This window comes from Mastigoproctus giganteus, chromosome 14 (assembly GCF_048544385.1).
Source record: "Mastigoproctus giganteus isolate SK-2022 chromosome 14, ASM4854438v1, whole genome shotgun sequence".
In the NCBI taxonomy this organism is placed as follows: domain Eukaryota; kingdom Metazoa; phylum Arthropoda; class Arachnida; order Uropygi; family Thelyphonidae; genus Mastigoproctus; species Mastigoproctus giganteus.
Window position 1 is genome coordinate 91535515 of NC_143588.1, and position 24182 is coordinate 91559696.

The following is a 24182-nucleotide window of genomic DNA, read 5'->3' on the forward strand; positions in this document are numbered from 1 at the left end:
AATTTATGCCCTCTCAGGTGATTATTCTGAGCAAGAGGAAGAATCCCATCAGCATTGAGCATGCTCAAACCATTCAAGGCTTTATACACCTCAATCAGATCACCTCGCAGGTGCCTAGTCTTCAGATACTGTAATTTGCAGAACTTAAGCCTTTCTTCGTAAGAGCAACCCTTTGTTCCATTCACTAATCTTCTGCCCTTCTCGGTACTCATTCCAGCAGCTTCACAGCCTTCTTGAAATGAGGCCTCCAGACCTGTATACAGTACTCAAGGTGTGGCCTGACCATTGCCTTATACAAGGGAATAATCTCCTTATCCCTGCTAGAAAAATTCCTGTATATCATTGGCAAGACACCATGAGCTACTCTTGCAGCCCGTCTGCAGTGCTCAGGGAACCTCATATCTGCCTGCACAATTACCCCAGGTCCTTTTTCATTCTCTACTACTGTCAGTGTAGTACCACAGAGTTGATACATTGCTCTGGGGTTGCTGTTTCCCATATGGAGTACTTTACATCTGTCAATGTTAAACTTCATTTGCCACCTCTCAGCCCATCTGCTCAACCTTTCCAGATCCTGTTGCAGCAGCAGCATAGCATCAGTAGTGTCCTTAACAACCCTGCTAACCTTTGTATTGTCTGCAAACTTGGACATCAAGCTTGATATACCATCATCAATATTATTTATAAATACAGAAAACAATAATTAGATAGTATGAATCAGAGCTGTAATACTCAATACATTCTACGTTGATATTAATATTTGTAAAATAATAAGAGGAGTTTACCTCAGTATAGTACGTAGAACACTTCCGTATGATACTCTCCAGAAATTAAAACGAAAAAATCGAAAACTTACATTAGAATAAAAAATAAATAATTAAAAACCAATTTAAATCAATTTAACACAATTTAATGCAATTAAAAATTAAAAAGAATCTAACGAAAATATTCATAACGATTTTCCTTCCTCTAAAAAGAATCTAACGAAAGTATAAAGGAAGGAAAATCGTTTTGAATATTTTCGTTAGATTCTTTTTAATTTTTAATTTCATTAAATTGTGTTAAATTGATTTGAATTGGTTTTTAATTATTTATTTTTTATTCTAATGTAAGTTTTCGATTTTTTCGTTTTAATTTCTGGAGAGTATCATACGGAAGTGTTCTACATACAATATTGAGGTAAACTCCTCTTATTATTTTACAAATAGAAAACAATAATGGATCCAACACTGAACCCTGAGGGACTCCACTAATAACATTAGTCCACGATGAGTAGTGTCCATTGATTACCACTCTCTGTCTTCTCCCCCTCAACCACCCCCTTTATCCACAGCAGCAATTTGCCTCCAATGCCACTGCTCCAATTTGTGCAGCAGTCTTCCATGTGCAACAGTATCAAAAGCCTTTCTAAGATCCAAGTATATAATATCAAAGTTATTCCCTGCATCCAGTTCTTTTGTGACTGCATCATAGTATCCAATCAAATTGGTCAGGCAAGACTTTCCCTTAACAAAACCATGCTGTGTCCGAGCTATAACTGAAGTCTTGTCTAGATGATCCTGCAGTGCTTCTTTAACCAGTGCCTCCATTAATTTTCCTGGAACGGAAGTTAAACTTACAGGTCTATAATTACTTGTGTCAGCCTTTGATCCTCCTTTGTGAATTGGGGTTACATTTGCACATCTCCAGTCTATGGGTACTTCCCCTGAATCCAAAGAAGCTCTCATATTTATGGCTAAGGGTTTGCTTACTTCCTTTGCTGCCTCCTTTAATATCACTGGATAGATCCCATCCACCCCAGGTGCCTTTCTTGTGTTTATCTTCAACAATTTCTCCTCCACTTTACTCTCAGTTATTACAAGATTATCTAGTTTACTGCCAGAGTTGAATACACCTCTGGCATTCTCCTCCCTGAATAACTCCTCATTTGTGAATGTCGATGCAAAATATTCATTTAGTTTGTTAGCTACCTGAGCTGGATCATCAACAGTTGAACCATCGATATCGAGTGGACCAATCTGATTCATCCCCTTCCTTCTAGAGTTTATATAAGTAAAGAACTCTTTGCTGTTTTTCTTTGCATCCTTTGTCAAAGATTTCTCGTAATCTGCCTTCACCTGCCTAACCTCCTTTGTAACTTGGTTACAGATCAACTTATATCTATCATAGGCTTCTGTGTCACATGTTAATATATGTATCCTATGCATTTTTCTTCTCTGCCATATGTCTCACATCATTGGCGCCTCCGTAGCCAGGTGGGAAGGAGCAGCAGTGCGTAGCACACGCTTCTTGATTAGACCGCGGTTCGAGCCCATCACCACCAAATACAGAGGATGCGGAAAGGTCAAAGAATGACCACCGCATATTCCGGAGCAATATGGCCTTAGTTGCTAATGCTCCTAAAAACTAAATAACAAACAACATATGTCTCATTAGTTCATCTGACATCCATTTAGGCCTAAACCTTGACGTTGTTATTTGGTTTTTAGGAGCATTAGCAACTAAGGCTGTAATGCTCCGGGATATGCAGTGGTCATTCCCTGACCTTTCCGCATTCTCCGTATTTGGTGCTGACGGGCTCGAACCCCGGTCTAATCAAGAAGCGGGTGCTACGCACTGCTGCTCCTTCCCACTTGGCTACGGAGGCGCCCCCTAAACCTTGAACAATATTTCTTAGTTGGTATGTAAAGCCTAGTAGCTTCCAAGATAAGTTCTTTGAATGCTTCCCATTTTGAATTTGCTGTTGGTAACATCATTAGTTGGTCCCACTGTATAGAATTTAAATACTGTCTAAGACCATCCCAGTCGTCTTTACAAAAGCAATAACCCTTCCCTTTAGGGCCACACTTGAAAAAATCAACATACAAGTTCTAATCCTTGATGAGCATCTTTCACTGAAACTTCTTGTTCAACAACAGTAGGTTCCTCATCTTCATCATTACAAATTTTAGAAGATTCCATAAAGTCTGCAGTGATTTCCTTTTCATTCATGCATATCCTGAAACATTCAATCTCTGTATCCACTTCTGTGTAACTTTTGAAGCTTAAGTTGCCTGTAAGTTTAGGTGATGGTGCACATGGTCAAATATTTCTTCTTTATTATCAGACTGTTCTTTACAATTAATAGAGGAAGAAGCATGTGAAGCTTCACACATTGAATCATTCAAGTTGGTAAATCCAGAATGTTTGAAGCAGTTGGCAATCACATTTTCATCAACTTCATGCCGTGCTGAAATGCATAAATACATTCTCTGTAGGATGTTGATTTCACTCTGAATTTTTCTTTCAAGACAATGGCTAAAGAACTGACATCATATTTGGTGGCAGGTACATGACAGTGATTGCACTTAGGTTGTTTACTTGACAATAAGGGGCGCAGTTATCCACAAAGAGCAAAAATTTTTTTTTTCTTTCACTCATTCTGCAATATAAGTCTCTGATCCATTCTTCGTGAATTTGTAAAGTCATCCATGCCTTTTGGTTTTCTTGATACATAGTAGGTAACGTAATGTCTTCCAACCTTTAAAGCATTGAGGCTTCTGGGCTTTCCTAATGATTAAAAGAGGAATCTTCTCTGTGCCAGATATGTTTGCTGCTGGGAGAACGGTAATCTGTTTGACATTTTTTCCACCACTACATTTCTTGCCTTTAAATGTAAGTGTTTTATCTGGTAGCAATTTAAAAATGAGTCCAGTTTCATCAGTATTGAAGATGTCATTGTGGTCATATGTCAGCAAACCATTATTTAAATGATTTTCCTTCCATTCCTTTGTAGCGTCAATGTCCACGGTTGCACTTTCTCCACACGTTTTTGAAAGATGGACCAGGATGAGTCTTAAATGGTCTGGAACCATCCATCTGAACTTTTAAATTCTTCAATATTCATTCAATGCACACATGATTCAGCCTTAGCTTTTAAAAGATTGCCATCTACAGGAATGATTTTTGCATGCATTTTGGATTAGCCATTCCAAAAGTACCTTTTCAAGATCCAGATACTTCGCCTTTCATGCTCGAATCCTACCTGGTGCAGCAGATTTCTCTAAACTTTCAATCTTTTTCTGATCTTTCAAAATAGTGAACAGAGTACTCTTAGGAATGCTGAACTGTTTGGTGATGTTGGCCTTAGAACGCACACCATTATCTACAGCTTTCAAAATCATAATTTTATCTGTGATTGGCAAAGCTATCCACTTTCTTGGAGCCATACCAATAAACATATACTCTAACTAATGAAATTAACTTCTAGCTGATGTTCATTTCATTACTGTACTGTGAGAAAAGAGCATGGGAAATCTTAACAAATGATTTCTCACGGTCAGATTGCAAGTTCATCAATACTTCAATATATTTGAAGGGTTCAACATGAATATTGTAATAAAAAAGTAAAAATTCAGATTGAGGGGTAGAAATTTATGGTTTTTATAGAGAAATCCCTTTATTTTCAGTTTTGTTATACTGAATGTAAAATAACATTAGGCTGATGAGAAATTGGCTGGGACCAACTGGTTCTGGCCAATTTCTCATTTGAAAAAAAATTCTCAATTTCACATAGGATGTTATAATATGTAGGGACATTAAAACGAGGGTTGCTATAAAGAGCTTTGACTGTACTGATACTTCAATTTGTGATTTGAAGATGAGTAATATATATGAATATTGCAGAACAGTGTTATCTTTCAAGTCTGCCACATAAGGATGGAGTTAAAGAGGATTTTTCACCAACTCAACCTAACAAAGAGAAAAGGATTTCTTGCAATGCTGGTTATACACTTGTAGTTCCTTCTTTAACATGTATTGATGGTGAATGGGAAGGACCACCTGCATCTTCTCCTTGTGTACCAAGTATGATTTTACCATAGTTTAAAAATAATTGTTTTCAATAAAATACTCATGATGTGTTTTGGCTGAAATTAAAATGAAACTAAATTATTTTTAGTTTCATTTTAAACTAAATAAATTATTTGTTTCATTTAGTGTAACTTTATTTAAAATAATTAAATTGTTTATTTTTACTTTCTTTCAAAAAAAAATAAAATTATTTTACAAAACTAAATTTAATATCATTTAATATAATCAAATTTGTATCTCATGTAGTTGCTTTTAGTATTTCAAAGCTTTTTGGGCTATAGCACAGAGATGTCTTTGTGAGCTTCCATTTATGATTTTTTTTTTTTTTTTTTTGTACTTTAGTGTTTCCTTTTTTCATTTAATACTCAGTTGTATATGACGACAGATCTGATTTATTTTCTGACCTTTCTTCTGATTTATCTTCTGATTTTTAAACTAACTGTTTACAAAAAGGCTTATTTCTTTCATACTCTTTTTTTTTTTTTTTTTTTTTTTTTTACTTTTATACATCAATGATTTAGTATTAGTATTAGCAATGGCCACACAGTGCAAGGAAGCCTATGGCTTATGCTGCCTGCCAAAAATAATAAAATAATAATAATAATAAAATAAAATAACAAAAAAATAACAAAAAATAATAATAATAAAAAAAATAATAAAATAAGAATAATATAATTAATAAGAGAAAAGAAAATAGACAACCTATGTGTTTCCCTCCTTCCATAGGTAATTATCCAGCTAATCTTTGAATTTCTCCAAACTGTCAGCCTCTACCCCCCATCGGTGTTCTCCCCGGGACCTATTGAATGGGCGCACCGCCCGGTGAATTTAACTGACCGCTCAGGTAAAATTTAAGTGATTCTCATGGTACTGTATGGTACTGCTCACTGATCTCGATTAATAATTTGAACATACTATGCGATTGAGTTCAATGTGACAGGAGCATATAATGTTAAATTTTTCAATTAATTTTTGCTCTGGATCACTTAAATCACATTCATAAATAACAGAAACTTTTATAATATTGCAAAGTATTACCCTTCCCGCTCAGCTATTTCATAATGCCACCCGACTGGCAAAATTTTCTGGGGAGAACACTGCCCACATAGGTAACTTATTCCAATAATTTATAACTCACTGGCTAAAATAAAACTTCTTGCAATCCAGTCTAAACATCTTCCCCCCCGTAACTTGAAATTAGGGCCCCTTGTTCTAGATTCATTTATAACTGGGAAAATTTTCATCCTCATTCATTTCGCTTATGCCTCTCGGAGCCTTAAACTTCGATTAAATGTGGTCTCCATACTTGAACACAGTATTCCAAGCATGGTCTAACAGTAACCTTGTATAATGGTATTATGACATCCTTATTTCCACTAGCAATTGTTCAATAAATCATCGAAAGGACACCATGGGCCTTCCTTGCAACCTGTCTACAATGCTCGGAGAACTTCATGTCTGACTGTATCGTAACATCCAAGTCCCTTTCCCCCACTATCAGCTTTAGTTCAACTCCACCAAGTGTATAAGTTATTTTAAGGTTACTGTTTCCCAGGTGTAATACCTTACACTTTGTTGGATTAAAGCATAACTGCCATTTTTCTGACCAACCTTGAAGTCTGTCTAGGACACTCTGAAGAAGCTCTGCTTGACGGTGATCATTAACTACTCTGCCAATCTTTATATCATCTGCAAATTTAGACATCACCCCATCTATCCCTTCATCAATGTCATTTATGAAAATCAAAAACAACGGTGGGGAACCCCACTTCTTACATCAACCCAATCTGAGGAATAAACATTTATCACAACCCTCTGCCTCCTACCCTACCACGGACATTCATCTTTACAGTTTTTGGCAATTAGCTTTACTAATTGTAGCATTCCACATTCTTTATTCTTTGATAAACTTTATTTTGAAAAATGAACAAAAACTTTTAATATCAATATTTTAATTAGCTTTTTAAAAATAAAAGAATACTAACTCACTGCTACACACATTCTGGTAGATTTTGAAGAAAATGAAGGAACTATAGGTGCCAATTTGGAAGAACAATGCTCATGAAAATATCTATAGAAAAGCTGAATAACATATGTGAAATGTTCAGAAATAACATCTTAAAATAAAGAATATATACTTGTAAGAGGAGGATCAGAGCAGATCTGTTGTACAAGTGTTCTACACTCCTGCCAATACATCTATTCTGAATAATTGCTAAATTTATAAAAATTCCAAATTCAAAACCTCTCTCCCCCGGATACCATTTCAGATCTGATGAGCTGTTCCCTAAAATTTCTCTCAAAATTGCTTATATATGAAAGAAACCAAATATAAAGAAATCATTGATCCCTTTCTTATTGAGTTACTCCACTTCCTATTTAAAATTTTAATTTTCTTTGAAATCTATTAGGAATTGTAGTAGCAACGTCTTTGTGCTGTAAAACTGCAAAATTGTTGAATTAACTTCTCTTCATTTATTTTGTTCCTCTTCTCTGGAACAACTTTTCCTTATGTATTTTTGAAAATTTCAATCACTTCAGAAATTCAGATCATATGTTAAATTCATTCTATTTTTCCAAGTCTCTATCTTCCCATGTGAAAATACACCAATCCATTCCATTGTGTTATATGGATTTAACAGCACAAAAGCAAAATGCAGTTACTTCTGTTGCAAGGCAGTCACAAAGAGATTAAAAGTAAATTTGGTTTCAGCTTGTAGGTAGTTGATTGTTGCAACAAATGTCCATCTTGTGTTGTGGAAGTAGGCAGTTTGAATAAATTTAAGGAAGAACTAGAAAAATCATTAGAGGGGATGTACAGGTGTTAGTGGAATTTTTTTTTTTTTGGCTAATTCTGTATAAGTTTGCTCCCTTCCATTAATAATACTAATGTGATTGATACAAATAACAACCCAGTTTTCTCACATCTACATACAAAATGGTGGTGCCTGACATGTACAATGACTTGTTGACACAATGACATGTTAATTGCCTTGAAAAACAGAATTTCTATCTCATTTGGTTTTTTGAGCATTAGGCTATATGATACAACATTTATCACAGTTCACTTTACTCTTTGATGACTCCATGTTGAATTGGCACCTCCATAGCCAGGTGGGCAGGAGCAGCAGTGCGTAGCACACTCTTCTTGATTAGACCGGGATTCGAACCACCAAGTACGGAGGATGCAGAAAGGTCAGGGAATGACCACCGCATATCTCCGGAGCAATATGGCCTTAGTTGCTAATGCTCCTAAAAAACCAAATAACAACAACAACAACAACCATGTTGAATGAAGGAGCATATTATTATTAGTGGTAGTAGTGGCATATGATGCAAGAAAGCAAGCTTATAAAGCATCGGTCAAAAGAAAAAGAAAAAAAACCCTCTCCCACATCACCTGTCAATCTCTTTCAATAATTTATCTAGTTCTTGAATTTATTCAAACTACCCACTTCCGTAACAATAGATGGAAGTTTGTTCCAATAATCAATACCTGCGGGCTGAAGGTAAACCTTCATATCTATCCTGCAACCATCTTTCCTGAATTTGAATTTATGCCCACCTTGTGTGTATAGCCTGAGCAAGAGGATGTTGTTGTTATTTTGGTTTTTAGGAGCATTAGCAACTAAGGCCATATTGCTCCGGGAATATGCGGTGGTCATTGCCCGACCTTTCCGCATTCTCCGTATTTGGTGGTGACGGGCTCGAACCCCGGTCTAATCAAGAAGCGTGTGCTACGCACTGCTGCTCCTGCCCACCTGGCTATGGAGGCACCCTGAGCAAGAGGAAGAATGCTATCAGCACTGATCTTGCTCAATCCAATCAAAGCCTTAAACATCTCAGTCAGATCACCTCACATATGCCATCTTCAGATGCTGCAATTTATAGAACTGAAGCCTTTTTTTTTTTTTTTTTTTTTGTAAGACCACTCTTTTTTTCCCTTCACCAATCTTGATGCCCTTCTCTGCACCCATTCCAGCAGATCTATATCCTTCCTAAATGAGTCCAGGCCTGTATGCAGTACTCAAGTTGCAGCTTAACCCTTGCACAAGAGGATAAACACATATTTTTTCCCTGTTAGCAAATTTCCTGTATATATCATTGACAAAATCTCGTGAATTGTCCTGGTAGCCTGTCTGCTCAAAGAACTTCATATCTGATTGCAGTTACTCCCAGGTATTTTTCATTTTCCACTATCCTGAGTGTAATACCACACATTTGGTATGTTAATCTGCAATTACTGCTACCCATATGTAGTACCTTGCATTTGTCATGTTAAACTTCAACTGCCATTTCTCAGCCCATCTGCCTAGTTTTTTTAGATCTTGTTGCAGCAGCTTGCCCTGATTACTGTCATTAATCACCATGCTAGCCTTTGTATCATCTGCAAATTAAAACATTAAGCCTGATATACCTTCATCAATATCATTAATAAATATTGAAAACAACAGTGGGCCCAGCATTGAATCCTGGGGAACTCTACTAATTAAAAAAAAAAATAATAATAAAAAAAAAAACACTGTCTATTAATAACCACTCAACCATCCCTTTATCCATGGCAGTAACGTGACCTAAATACCACATTCCTCCAGTTTGTAAAGCATTCTTTTATGTGCAACAGTATCGAAAGCTTTCTGAAATCCAAGTACAGGTGCTCCCTAACTTATATAAGGGTTGCATTTTGCAGAACTCTGCGTAAGTCATTTTATGTGTCAGAATTTCCCTAAAGGCTTATGCAGCACTCACAACTATGCTTGCTGAATTTGATTGAAGCAAAAAAGAAATGTTCAATGAACATGTAAACAGAATTATTTATTCAATTTTTTTTATTTCATGTGTAGGAAAAATTAAAAAAGTGTACAATTACAAAAATTTCAAAATGATAAAATTACAAAAAAAAGGAGGGGACAGGCATAATGTCAGCAAGTTTTACCTTTTGAGCATCGTTGCCAGAATCAATGTTTCCAGCTGATAAGTACACCACTGCAGAGGTTGAGGGCTCTGGAAATTTAGAAGGGGGTTTTTTCCAACACATCACAAAATTTTTCTGCTGCTGCAGAGTCGGCACTGGTGACTTCACTGCATACTTTAACGTTGTGGAAACCAGCTTGAACCTATTAAACCACCTGTTGCTTGCCACAAACTTGGCTTGGGGTTCACTTATCCTTAATATCTTCATAAATACTTCTTTCTTTTGCTTGAATGGTCATTAGACTCATGTGCACTCGCTTCTGAATCTCATTTTCCATCCATATTATTAATAGCCTTTCCATCTTTGATATAGCGCCTAATGCTGTTTTGTGATCAATTCTTAAATGTGTTGATCCTTTAACATGATCGTTTACACGCACACTGTCCTTTAAAATAGCATTCACTGTTGAAGCAGCGAAACCTAATTCCAGTGCAATGGATAAAGTCGAATTTACGGAAGTCGAGTATTACGTAAGTCAATAATTAGCTGAACTGTTTGGTGATGTTTTTGCATCCAGTTCCTTTGTTACTGCACCATAGTATCTAATCAGACTGGTCAGACAAGATCACCCCTTATCAAATGCACATTGTGCAAAATATAACTGTTTAGATTGTCCTGCATTACTTCTTAACCAGAGACTCCATTATTTTTCCTGGAACAGAAGTTACGCTAACTGATATAATTTCTTATGCCACCTTTTGATTCCCCTTTTTAAATTGTGGTCCTAAAATGAGGTCTCCAGACCTGTATGCAGCATTCAAGATGCAATATAATCATTGCCTTATACAATGGGAGATAATGACCTCCTTATCCCTGCTAGCAAAATTCCTGTATATCATTGACAAAACCTCATGAGCTGTCCTGGAAGCCTACATGCACTGCTCACTTATTAATATGTTTTGAAAATAATAAAATATAGATAAATAATAATAATAATCAGAACAAGACACCATTTATCAAAAAAGCAGGGTATTATTTCAATGCAGGTATTGAAATAGTGTGAGAAACTAATGCTACACTGTGCTATGTTTTTCTCTCTTTACTGCCTTGGGGCAGTATTGTCCCTCTAGTGATAATGGAATAGCTTGGGCTTATGCTTAGTTTAGAAACAGCTGCATTTATCTATGAGTAAACCTAAAGTTGCTAATATTGTTTTTAATCAAATTAACATCACCAAGAAGGCAAACCTTATTTTAGCAATAAATAGACTGATACACCAACCATGAAAATATAAGTATTTTACTGTAACTAAAATATTTACAAATTAAAATAAAATAAAATAAATATTTACAAAAACTGCTATTATATTAAATTAAATTATGTACATTGTAAAAAAAAAAAAAAACATATAAGGACGTGCTGCAGGAAGTTTTGTTACTGCTGAGGAAGAAAGCTGATGCTTCCGAAAGCTCCAGATTTTTATCGTTTTTATCACTTTTAATCCGATTTATTTTAGTGTATTTTATCGCAAGGATTTCATCACAGTTTTAATGTTTTTTTTTTTGTTTTTTTTACAATGTACATAATTTAATTTAATATAATAGCAGTTTTTGTAAATATTTATTTTAATTTGTAAATATTTTAGTTACAGTAAAATACTTATATTTTCATGGTTGGTGTATCAGTCTATTTATTACTAAAATATGAATTTGCCCAACCTCAGAGACCTTTTTCAGGATAAGGCAAACCTTTTATTCACTAACATCCAAAAGCACCATTGTGACCAGTTTTAGTGATATTTTTCTCCATCATCAGATAGGTAGCCTCAGTTAGTGACCTTGTATCCAGCAATGAATAGTGTATTGAATCTCAATAAGCAGCTAAGCAGTATATGGAAGAAAAACTTCCAATTGAAAAATGTAATATTCATTATTTGTATAACACAATCCCTATTACTGAATTAAATTGCCCCAAATGCAACCAATTAGTAAAGAATAATGCAGTTATTTGTTTGCTAATTATTTTGTTACTCTTTACAAGTGCTTTTTTTGGGATGGTATGCAACGGTACAGCGTACCGGCACCTTTATTAACAGTGGTGTGTGACATTTGGATGCAGTGCACTTCGAAATTTGTAATATTCCGTAATTTTTTTTCACGTGTTTACCTACTATTCAAATAAGCTTAAAATTATTTAACTAAATTTGCATTTTTTACTGTCTATTTTTTAAGATATTTTCTATATAAAACTGTATAATCATTTTTATAATTCTAAATTATTTAGTTGGACCTCTGTTTAATGAAGTCCTCTTATAGCCAATTATTTTGAATTCCCCTTGGAAGTTACATTTAAAGTTTCCGTTGAGCGAAGAAAATTTTCATATAGCAAACGGATTAGGAGAGAATTAACTCGGTACGCACTGTTCACATTTCTGGCCTGCAGGCATTTTAGGCAATTAGTGCTGCTGCGAGAATTAAGAGAGCTAATGTATTCTACAACTTAGTGGTACCTGGTAAAACCTATCCGACCACAAGTCCCACATACGGAGGAGTTGCACTAGTCAAGAGTGAGCAGATCAAAGTGTATTCCCAGTGGGCTCTGGCCCACCTTCTACTGCAGTGGTGTCCAACCTTTTCCCGTACAGGGGCCATATTCAAAAAAATTCAAAGTTAGATTTCTTTAGTGTGTTACATTTTCCATATCTTGTTGCATGTAAAAGTAAAATTGAAAATATTCGAAAATTTTATTAAGTACAATACACAATTACATTTACTGAACAAAACATTTAATGAGAAAATTTTTTTGATAATTAACAAAATTTAAAATGTTTTAGTTCACTTTCCTCATGGGCCGTAGGTTGGACACCTTTGTGAATCAACCGTAAGCACCCCATTTGAGAATTAAAAAAGTGATCTTCTTTTACCCCGACAAATAATCATCTGTTGTTTCGCGGAAGTGCGTTATCCACATTTTCCGTAAATTTCCAGTACCTCAATATCCGAATGACACTGACATTATGGACAGTTTCGAGTAAAAGAAAAGAAAAAATTAAAATTTAAGAATTAGTGACAATACCGATGACGAGAGAAAGAAAACGAGGACAATGAAGGTATTAATCCTACTAAACATGAATTGTTGGCATTTGGTGAAAATGAAGTTAGAAAATTGTAAATTAGGTTACAGTTAAATGAAAGAGATGCAATTCAGGCATACCTAATTGATAAGAAGGTTTCAGAAGAATTGAAGCATTTGATGAATGCTCTGAGTACGATACCAATTTCATCAAGTGAATGTGAACGAGGATTCACAAATCAGTTTCACAAATGAATCTGATCGCTAGCCCAACCAGCACTTCGTTCATAACAAAAAGAGTTTCTTCACTACTGTTTCTTAAAATTGTAGGCCCACTGCTGACCCACTTCGATCCAGAAAAATATGTCGATTCGTGGCTTCTTTGGATATGTCATTCAGCAACTGACACACAAAGAGGAAGAAAAGAAGTCGGCATATAACAGGGGTCAGCAACCTGTGGCTTGCGAGCTGCATGCAGCTCTTTAACTTTACAGCTCACATGAAACATAGGCTCCTCCGTAGCCAGGTGGGAAGGAGCAGCAGTGCATAGCACACGCCTCTTGATTAAACCGGGGTTCCAGCCCGTCATCACCAAATACGGAGGATGTGGAAAGTTCAGGGAATGACCGCCACATATCCTGGAGCAATATGGCCTTAGTTGCTAATGCTCCAAAAAAAAAAAACCGAAACAAACAAACATGAAACATAATTTGAAATGGAGTTAGAGGACTTAAAAATCAAGGACATATGGAGTGCAAGACTAAAATATGCCTTAAAACTGAAATTGAGAATTTGGAGAGGCAAAAGGCTACCCTTGCAATTCTACACAAATGGACGGCAATAGATGACTTTAAAATGCAGAACAAATTGTGTGCGATGCGTGGAGTAGCTTACCGGACCCATATATAAATTTGAAAATATTTGCGTTTGATTTCTCCCAGTTTTTGGTTTGACGTATTTCTGCGAGCAAATATTTTTGAACGTGAACTATATTAAAAATAAATCAAGAAACCATTGTCTGAACAATGCGAGAACTTGAATAATAAATTTATGCTTAGTAAACTGTGTGTTAATACACTTAATTTGTTGTTCTTATTCTGAAAACATTACTGCTAAAGTAACAATATCAGGAAAAAAAAAATTTCAGAGTACTTTTCATATCCTTTTAATTTTAAATTTTTCCTGATAGCAAAGAATGAGTACCAGCACCTATGTTTTTTACAAAAAAAGCACTGCTCTTCACTAATTATTTGCAGTTATTCATTCTTCTTTACAAACTTAATGAAAAGTATGATTTTCTCAAATTATTTCAATAGTATTCCACTTCTTTACTAATTGGCTGTGTTGAGCCAGTGCAGCTCAGTAATAGGAGTATATTATGCAAATAGTAAAAGTTTTAAATTTTAAATTTATCTTTCCACACTGTTTTATCTTCTACACCTTTTTAAGTTTATCTTCTACAATTTTTTAAGTTTCTCTTCTACACCTTGGCAGCGTGTTTAGATTCTGCACATTTATTTACCATTCAACACTAGATTTCTAATTTGGGAGACATGTTGTTTGGCAATAGAGTCAAATAGCTCTGAAACCAGCCACAACAAATCCTTTGAGTTTTTAATGAATAATAAATTCACTTTCTTGGTGATATTATTAGATTAAAAATGATATCACTAACTTTAACTTATAGTTGAACTGTTGATAAAAGTACTTGTTTCTAAAGTGAGTCATAAGCCAAAGCTCTGTCATTGTTAATGGAGGGGACAATAGTGTTGCCATGCAGTAAAGGCAGAAAAACTGTGTTATTATTTTCTTAAACAGGAAACCATGTTATATAATAATTAAAAATAAAGCAGAGTATCCAGTTTCTGTATTAGTAGTAGATGTCTTGTGAGAAACTTACTTGTTAATGTTTTGCTGAAACTGAAAATAGCAGCACAAAGAAGAAGAAAAGAATAGTAAACAAAAAATGGTCGATGGAATCTATCCAGTTATATTAAGGGAGGCAGCAAAGGAAGTAAGCAGACCCTTAGCCATAATTATGAGAGCTTCCTTGGATTCAGGGGAAGTCCTCACGGACTGGAGATGTGCAAATGTATCCCCAATTCACAAAGAGGGATCAAAGGTGAAATGAGTAATTATAGATCTGTTAGTTTAACTTCTGTTCTGGAGAAAATAATGGAATTACTGGTTAAAAAAGCAATACAGGATCATCTAGACCAGTGGTCTCCAAAGCGGGGTGCGTGAGATGATTCATGGGGTGTGCAGATGATCCATGGGGTGATTTGGTAAGCAGAGCGAGCGATTCAATCCTTTCATTTGGATCAATGTACCTTTGTGAGGTGACTTTCTCTGCAATGACTATTATTAAAACTATGTTTAGAAATAAACTTAACTTGGAACCAGATCTTTGGTAGCTGTGTCCCAAAATATGAAACCAAGATATACAGCAATAATGAAAAATACTCAAGCACATTGTTCCCACTAAAAAATGCTGTTGATTTGATTTGTACTACTTTGTACTTTAATTTCAATTTCGTTTTGTTTTGTATTTTTGCTTCATTTTGTTTTGTATTTTTGCTTTGAATTAGATTGTGTTTGGGGTGGGCTTATGAAGAAAGGCTTAAGTTCTGCAAGTGCAGCATCTGGAGACTAGGCACCTGCGAGGTGATCTGATCGAGGCATATAAGGCCTTGAATGGTTTGAGCAGGCTCAATGCTGACGGGATACTTCCACTTGCTCAGATTAAGAACCTGAGGGGGCATAGATTCAAATTGAGGAAAGACATTTGTAGAATAGATGTGCAGAAGTTTGCCTTTTGCCAGCTGGTAGTTGATTGCTGGAGCAGACTTCCATCTGTTGTTGCAGAAGTTGATAGCTTAAATAAGTTTAAGGCTGAACTAGACAAACATTTGGAGTGACTGGATGGGTGAAATGGGAAGGGTTTTTTTTTTTTTTTTGGCTGCTGATCCTGTACAAGCTTGCTTTCTTGCATCATATGCCTCAACTAATGCTAATTTTATATATGTTATTTTAGATATAATGCATGCCATGTAAATTATTTATAAATAAAACAAATAGTATTACATTACATTTACTACACTTGTTACATTAATGATTTCATATAATTTTGTGCTTGAATTTTGATTTAATTTTGTTATGTATTTTTTTATTTGTGATCTTTTAAAATTATATGTGATTTTAGATATAATGCCTTCCATGTAAATGATTTATAAAAAAAAAAAATTAAACTTATATATTTCATTTTTTATTATGGTGGAGCGCACTAGTTCTTTTAAGTAAAATAAGGTTGTGCGATCAAAAAGGTTTGGAGACCACCGATCTAGACAAGACTGCAATTATAGTTCAGATACAACATGGATTTGTTAAAGGAAATCATATCTGACCATTTTATTGGATACTATGATGTGGTCACAAAGGAACTGGATGCAAAAAATAATTTTAATATCATATACTAGGATTTCAGGAAAGCTTTTGATACTGTTGGACATAAAAGATTGCTGAAAAATTGGAGCAGTATGCCATTAAGGGAAAGTTGCTGCTATGGATAAAAGGATGGTTGAGTGGGAGAAGACAGAGAGTGGTGATCAATGGACACTGCTTGTTGTGGACTAATGTTATTAGTGGAGTCCCCCCAGGGTTCTGTTTTGGATCCATTGTTATTTTGTATATTTATCAATGATATTGATGAAGGAATTATCAGGTTTAATGTCCAAGTGTGCAGATGTTTCAAAGGTTGGCACAATTGTTAATTGCAGTAATGACAGTATGCTGCTGCAACAGGATCTAGAAAAGTTGGGCAGATGGGCCAAGAAGTGGCAAGTGATGTTTGACAAATGCAAAGTAATGCATGTGGGTAGCAGTAACCCAAGAGAAACACACCAACTCTGAGGTAGTACACTCAGGGAGGTGGAGAATGAAAAAGACCTGGGGTAATTGTGCAGTCAGATACAAAGTTTTCTGAAATGTGCGGACTGGCTGCCAAGAGCAGCTCATGGGGTCTTGCCAATGATATGCAGGAATTTTTCTAGCAGAGACAAGGAAGTGATTATCTCTTTGCATAAGGCAATGGTCAGGCCACAACTTGAGTCACAGAACAAACTCTGTAAAGGCCAGATAGTTTATGTTATTTTGTGTGGTCTGTGTAGTGTTGTGTTGGTCATCTGGCCTCTTAGCTGTGTGGCCCTTGGAAAAGCAGGGTCTTCTCATTGGCCTATCAACATGTCCTATATGCCAGACATTAACTCATATAGGTTATGGTAGTAAATGGCCATCACAGATACCTGTACTCACTGTGAGACACAAGGAACTGCAATGCATGGGCATGTCAGTACCAACACTGAACCATTGACATGTGGAACTCAGTCTCCTGGACTGGTCCCCATTTCCAACTGTGTCATGCTTATGGGCATATCTGCATTTGGAGAAAGCAACACGAGGCCATGGCACCTGGATGCACTATTAGTGTTTGACAGGCTGAAGGCAGTTACGGTTACGGTTTTAGGCTGTTTTCATAACATACCCTGGGTCATCAGCTTGATGGGAATGCTTACTTTTCTGTTGTTGCCAACCAGTCCCATTTCCAACCATGTACTCACCTTCATGATGACACTGTATCCCATCAACTCTGGCTTCTGTCAACAAGATAATGTGTCATACCACAAAGCCCAGCAGGTTTCGGGAACACTGCAGTGAATTCTTTGGCCTTCCATGACTGCTCAATTCACCTGACCTCAATACAATTGGCATTTTTAGGACCTACTGGAAAAGGATATTCGATCATCCACCTGGCAATGTGCAGGCATTACTTGCAGGGCCGCATTAATGCTATGGCTAAACCGGCCATGGCCAGGGGCCTCACCTGAAGAGGGGCCTCATTTTCAGTATAAATATTTTCTAAAGTAATGATAAAAATTTCTAATAATAATAATAATAATAAGCCAAGATTTAAATTTTATTCTTATACCCTTTTATTGTACAATAAATAAAAGTTTCTATTAAAATTATTTTTATTGTTTCTTTATTTTTCAAGTCAAAAAACATAAAACAATTTTGACCTCTCATTTTACATTTTATCAAGGAACTATTATTCACAATATAAATATAAAAACCTATGTAGTATTTGTATTTATATATACATATATTAAAGGGCCTCAAATTTAAATATTGCTGGGGACCCTGGACATATGAAATGCATGGGTAGCACTACCACAGGACACTGAAAAAGTCTACCAGCGGCACGTGCTTTTTGGTTGTGTTAATTAGTTCTCTTCCAAGTGTGTTTTCTAAAGTGATGCCAATTTATCATTTTGGATTAAATTCAAGTCGAAGTGGATTTGTTTGGTTCGGTGAGTCAACTGATGTTTATTTTATGCCAAACTTCTAAGGCGTCTACCCACCTGGCTAGCCTGGTCGGTGGCCGACCGGGTTAGCCAGGCGGGTAAAGTGCCTGCCTGGCAACCCAAAGGTCGGCGGTTCGAATCCTGCCTTGGGCTTAGATTAGAGTAGTGCAAAAATCTTGGGAGGTGCCTTAATTAATTTCACATTAATTGATACTGATTTTATAGTGAAATTGTTTTGATTACTGTGATTTTGAGGGACATATTGTTTTGGCATGAATAATTTGTCTTGTCTTCTTCGGCCATTGCTTCTTCCCCAGTGGGAACAAAGAGATTCGTTTGAAATAACAAGTCACGTGACCTCCAGGGCAATTGGCCATTGGTCCTCCCAAAGCCAGCAACTAAAGCTAGAACTTTTAATTTGGAACATTTATTTATTAATTATAATGTCATTAGTAATTAATATCTATTGTTTATTGAGTTAATTAATATGTGGCCGACCGGGCTAGCCAGGTGGGTAAAGTGCCTGCCTGGCAACCCAAAGGGTGCCTCCGTAGCCAGGTGGGAAGGAGCAGCAGTGCGTAGCACACGCTTCTTGATTAGACCGGGGTTCGAGCCTGTCACCACCAAATACAGAGGATGCGGAAAGGTCAGAGAATGACCACCGCATATCCCGGAGCAATATGGCCTTAGTTGCTAATGCTCCTAAAAACCAAAAAATAACAATAACAATAGCAACCCAAAGGTTGGTGGTTCGAATCCTGCCTTGGGCTTAGATCAGAGTAGTGCAAAAATCTTGGGAGGTGCATTATGGCCACAGAAGCTGATGCACCAACAACTAACAAAAAATAAATAAAATAATGTGTAGTTATTAATTTTGGAACATACTGTTTGCATACCAGCTTTTGAAGGGGACTTTCTTTTACTGTGCATTGATACATCTGACTGCTGACCCTCGAATGACATCAGCAGTCCTCTGTCGCCCAAGAATACAATATGCAAATTTCTTCCCATCTTTCAGTGCCCCCTACTGACAAAAGTTGGAACTCTCCTTTTCTGTTAATTATTTAAATTCTTCAGTAGACTTTTCTGGAGATTTGACTCAAATTCAGTAGAACCATTCATTTCCCAACCTTAAAATTTACTCCCTACAGAGTAAAATGATTGAAAATAATGAAAATGCTGAAAGTTCACAGGACAAGTTTAGCTCGTCTGAGAGAGAGAGAGAGAGAGAGAGAGAGATAAATTGGAGACTTAATTCTCTGCTTTTTAGAGTACCTGGCAAAGCCTCCTCAAAGAAAAAGAAGTCCAAGAGAAGATCCAGATTTAGTCCTCTGCGCTCCTCTTGCTCTCCTCTTCCCACACAGACGGCACCTCCATAGCCAGGTGGGAAGGAGCAGCAGTGCTTAGCACACGCTTCTTGATTAGACCGGGGTTCGAGCCCGTCACCACCAAATACGGAGGATACGGAAAGGTCAGAGAATGACCACCGCATATCCCGGAGCAATATGGCCTTAGTTGCTAATGCTCCTAAAAAACTAAACAAACAAACCCACACAGACGAATAGTAACTGTATATCACCTTCCATACACCATAATCACTCAGCTTCCACCTTGGACCAAAGCATCTCTATATCATCAATAGCTGCCTCCATCCTCGAATCGATGGCAAACTCCACCTCAAATGTAGCCTTACCTGCAGCTCCAGACACTCCTGTGGCTGCTGCTCCTGAGACGCGAGTCTCCTCAGGTGCTCACCAGATTCCATCAGCTCCGCCACCTCAACCTGTCCCAGCAGGCACCTTGGCAACACAACTACCATCTTCTCTGGACCAAGTGGTCTCATCTGGGATCCCACCATCCAGTATTCTCGCCATTCCTGCACCACCTGTTTTGCCCCCCCTTTAACGAGGGAGAAACCACTTCCCTCCATCAGATCATCTGTCTTGCACAGGAACTTGGTGGCACTCCTCAACCAAGGCTCCAAAAGATTCACTAAAGCCACTGGGAACTCTCCAGGAACTTTGGACAAGCCTAGAAACAATCACAACAGCTCTTCTAATCGAGAATGAGAAGCTAAAAGCTGTTAACGAAAAAATCAAGATGAGATCTGCAATACTAGAAAAGGCCTTAGACATCTGCACTAAGCTCCCCCAGTCCTCACCTGATTGGGAACTGGGCCTAACCACAGAACCTGAACCATCTACAGTACCCTCCTGTGCCGGCACTGTATAAGAACATTCCAACCTCTAAACTGGGTGCCTCCATCCAAGGGCAACCACCACAGACCAGTCGACAGACCCCCAGCATATAAGAAAGAGAGCCCTGATAAAACAGCCAAATCTGGCAGTCATATCAGACCCATTAACTCCAAAGAATCACATACAAGTGAACAAATCAAGACTAAAATAATGGCAGAGTTGAAAGATGATCTCAAAACTATGAAAATAAAAACAATAAGAAAAACTGGAAATACAGGCATAGCGATCAAAATGGAAATTAAAAAAAGAAGCTAACAAAATTAGACCAATGCAAAAATAACGATGATGGGTTTAAAGGCAGAGGCACCAAAAAAGCTGGGCCATCTATCATCACTTTTGACCTCGGTGACAACTTGACCCCACAGCAACTCACTGAGGAACAATACTGAAGGCACTTGCAGGAGTACTTCCCAGACTTAGAGGCAGATGCCTTAATCACACCTAAATACTCAAAAAAATTAAAACGAGGAGGAAGAGGCCAAAACTAGATTATTCAACTCAACCCAATTGCCTGGAAGGTCCTAAACAATCAAGCAAGGGTATACATAAACTGGAGCAGCCACTGCTTTCGCAAACACGTGGCTGTGCCTAAATGCTACTGCTGGAACGAGTACAGAGAAGGGCAACAAGATTAGTGAATGGAACAAAGGGGTGCTCTTACGAAGAAAGGCTTAAGTTTTGCAAATTACAGTGTCTGGAGACTAGGCACCAGCGAGGTGATCTGATAGAGGTGTATAAAGCCTTGAATGGTTTGAGCATGCTCAATGCTGATGGGATTCTTCCTCTAGCTCAGAATAATCATAATCACCTGAGAGGGCATAAATTCAAATTGAGGAAAGACAGATGTAGGATAGACGTGCGGAAATTTGCCTTTAGCCAGCGGGTGGTTGGTTGGTGGAACAGACTTCCATCCCTTGTAGTGGAGGTTGATAGCCTAAATAAGTTTAAGGCTCAGCTGGACAGGTATTTTAAATGAACAGAGGGGTGAAGTGGAAGTGGTTTTTTTTTTGGCTGATGCTGCATAAGCTTGCTTTCTTGCATCAAATGCCTCTACTAATGCTAATGCTAAAGTGTTGCAGATTCGGCCATACCTCACACACTTGTACCCAGACAGTGCAAACGTGCGGCCATTGTTCTGAAAAAGGCCATAAATTTAACAGCTGTCCTAACAAACCCAAGCCGACCGGGCTAGCCGGGTGGGTAAAGCACCTGCCTGGCAACCCAAAGGTCGCGGGTTCGAATCCCGCCTCGGGCTTGGATCAAAGTACTGCAAAAAACCTTGTGAGGTGCACTATGGCCACAGAAGCCGATGCGCCAATAACTACCAAAAAAAAAAAAAAAAAACCCCAAAGATCCTATTTGTGTGAACTGTAAAAGTTTCAAAATGGACTCGGCACATTCTATCAGAGACCGAAAATGTCCAACTTATATAAAAGCCAAGGATCAGCACCAACAACGAATCAATTATGGGGAGACACCTTAAAAAATTTAACTTCAAAGAGGTAAAAATAATGCAAATTAACGCACTATGGGCCTGGGCTGTGGTTGGCCAAATCATTATTTGGGCAGACGAGGACAATGTGGACGTAATTATCCTACAAGGGCCATATGCCCATAAGAACCAGGTCAGGGGCTATCCCTTCACCTACAAAGTCATCCAGGTGGAAGGGGAAATCCCCTGGCCATCAATAGTTGTAAGAAACCCTGACATCACAGCCACAAAAATAACCCAACTTTGCACGGCCTGGGCCGTATGTGCCCACATTATTACAGCCCTAGAAAGTTTTATGTTGTTGCCCTTCACTGCCATCCAGGTGAAGATATTATCGGGGCTATAAGATTCCTTCAAAACACACCTCCCAGGAGGGAGAATTATCGTCGGGGCAGATATAAACTTCAGATTCCCGGCGTGGTACAGCACAACACCAGACCAGCGAGGAGCAACAAATGGCTAAAGACTAGGACTACCTGGGTAACTCCCCCTTCAGAATCCTCAATCAGTCAAACAAACAGTTAAAAGCCTTGTGGATTAACTCAAGACTTGAAGGACTCTGTAAGGCTTTAGGGGGGAAATTTCTATCAGCATGGCCCACACTTGTAGGTAGAAGGAATTTGTTTGGTAGAGACGGGATACACTTAAACAAAGGTGGTGCAAAGGTTTTTGCCAGTATTATTGAGGATACCTTAAAGGTTCAGGGAAACTGCTAGCTAGGGGGGATGTAGGTAATGCTGACACACGTTTATCTGATAATATTGGTCAAAGTAACTCTTGCACATACCTTAAGAGTTCTTATCTGCTACCCCAACCGGACGTATTATCTAGATGTTCTGGGGGCAGAAACGTTTCACGAGCGGGTAGCTAATGCCAGGGAAGAGAGCCTAAAAAATTTCAAGGGTTGTGTTAGGGTTGTTAAATATACAAGAACAGTAAATCTTAATTGTTTATATAGTAATGTTAGAAGTGTTGTCAATAAAATGAGCGAATTCGAACTGCTGGTTAAGACAAGTAACGCGGACATAATAGGGCTTACGGAGACGTGGTGCCACCCGGAAATTGGGGATGACGAGTTTCAGTACGGCTTGTGTAATGTATTTAGGAAGGATAGGGTAGATAGAAGGGGTGGTGGGGTAATGCTTCTTATCAGAAGCAGCCTGAGTGCGATGATAGCTTTCCCGGATTCAGACGTTTCACATGCTAGTATAGAGTCTGTATGGTGCGAGATAGTTGGAATCAAAGGTATAATGCGAGTAGGAGTAATCTACAGACCAGGTGATTGTGAAGATTATGACAAAAGCCTCTACATGCAAATGGAATGGGCAAGTAAGCGTCAATGTCTTATTATGGGTGATTTCAATTTGTCTCTAATTGATTGGAGTAAATGGGAAGGAAACTCAACGTGGGGAACAAAATTTTTAAATCAACTAGATGACTGTTATTTGTATCAACATGTCAGGGAAAGTACTAGAGAAAAGAATATCCTAGACCTCATCATCACCCATGAATCAGATGACATAACAGGGCTGACAGTAGAGGAACCAGTAGCAGGAAGTGATCACGGAGTTCTATGGTGGATGATGAAGAGAGAGGTAGCAGTAGTAAAAGGCAAAGGAATGGGTTTTAATTTCAGAAAAGGAAATTACAATGCCTTAAGGTACTACATGGCCTCTATTAACTGGGTAGATATCGTGCAGAGAATGAATACATTTGAACTGTGGTACGCTTTTAAAACATTAATCACAGATGCCTTGAATGCATATATACCATTAAAAAAATACTCCACGAGGAGGATTCCAAGTTGGATGAATAGTGAAGTTGCCACAATACTTGAGCAGAAAAAGGTGGCATGGAAAGGTTACAGAGCAATAAAAAGTACCAAAGCCTATAACAGCTACAAGATGATCTGTAATAGAGCCACAGAAAAGGTTCGACAGGCAAAGGCAGTTTATGAGAAATCACTAGCAAAAAAGAGCAAAGAGGGGGGGGATAAGGAATTCTTCACATATATAAATGCCAAGAAGAGTAGGACAAACCAGATCAGACCTTTACGTAAGGGAAAGGGGATAGTATTAAATACACCAGCTGCCGTTGCAGATGAACTCAACAGTTATTTTGCATCGATATTTACAAATGAAAAACCTTTTGTGGCAATGAGAAATTGTGGGAGCGAAGTTGAAAAATATGTAATTAATGATATTGAAATTTCGCAAGATTATTTAATGAAAAAA

General features: G+C 37.5%; 1 protein-coding gene across 2 annotated transcripts in view; it reads left to right on the forward strand.

Annotated features, from left to right (window-relative positions):
* LOC150075350 (sushi, von Willebrand factor type A, EGF and pentraxin domain-containing protein 1-like) overlaps positions 1-24182 on the forward strand; it is a 253397-nt gene that overhangs the window by 143348 nt on the left and 85867 nt on the right. For both annotated transcript variants that reach the window (XM_090388279.1, XM_090388280.1), the window contains exon 11: positions 4666-4845. In XM_090388279.1, coding sequence (XP_090244405.1) covers positions 4666-4845 — 180 coding nt within the window. The remainder of the gene's footprint in view (positions 1-4665; positions 4846-24182) is intronic.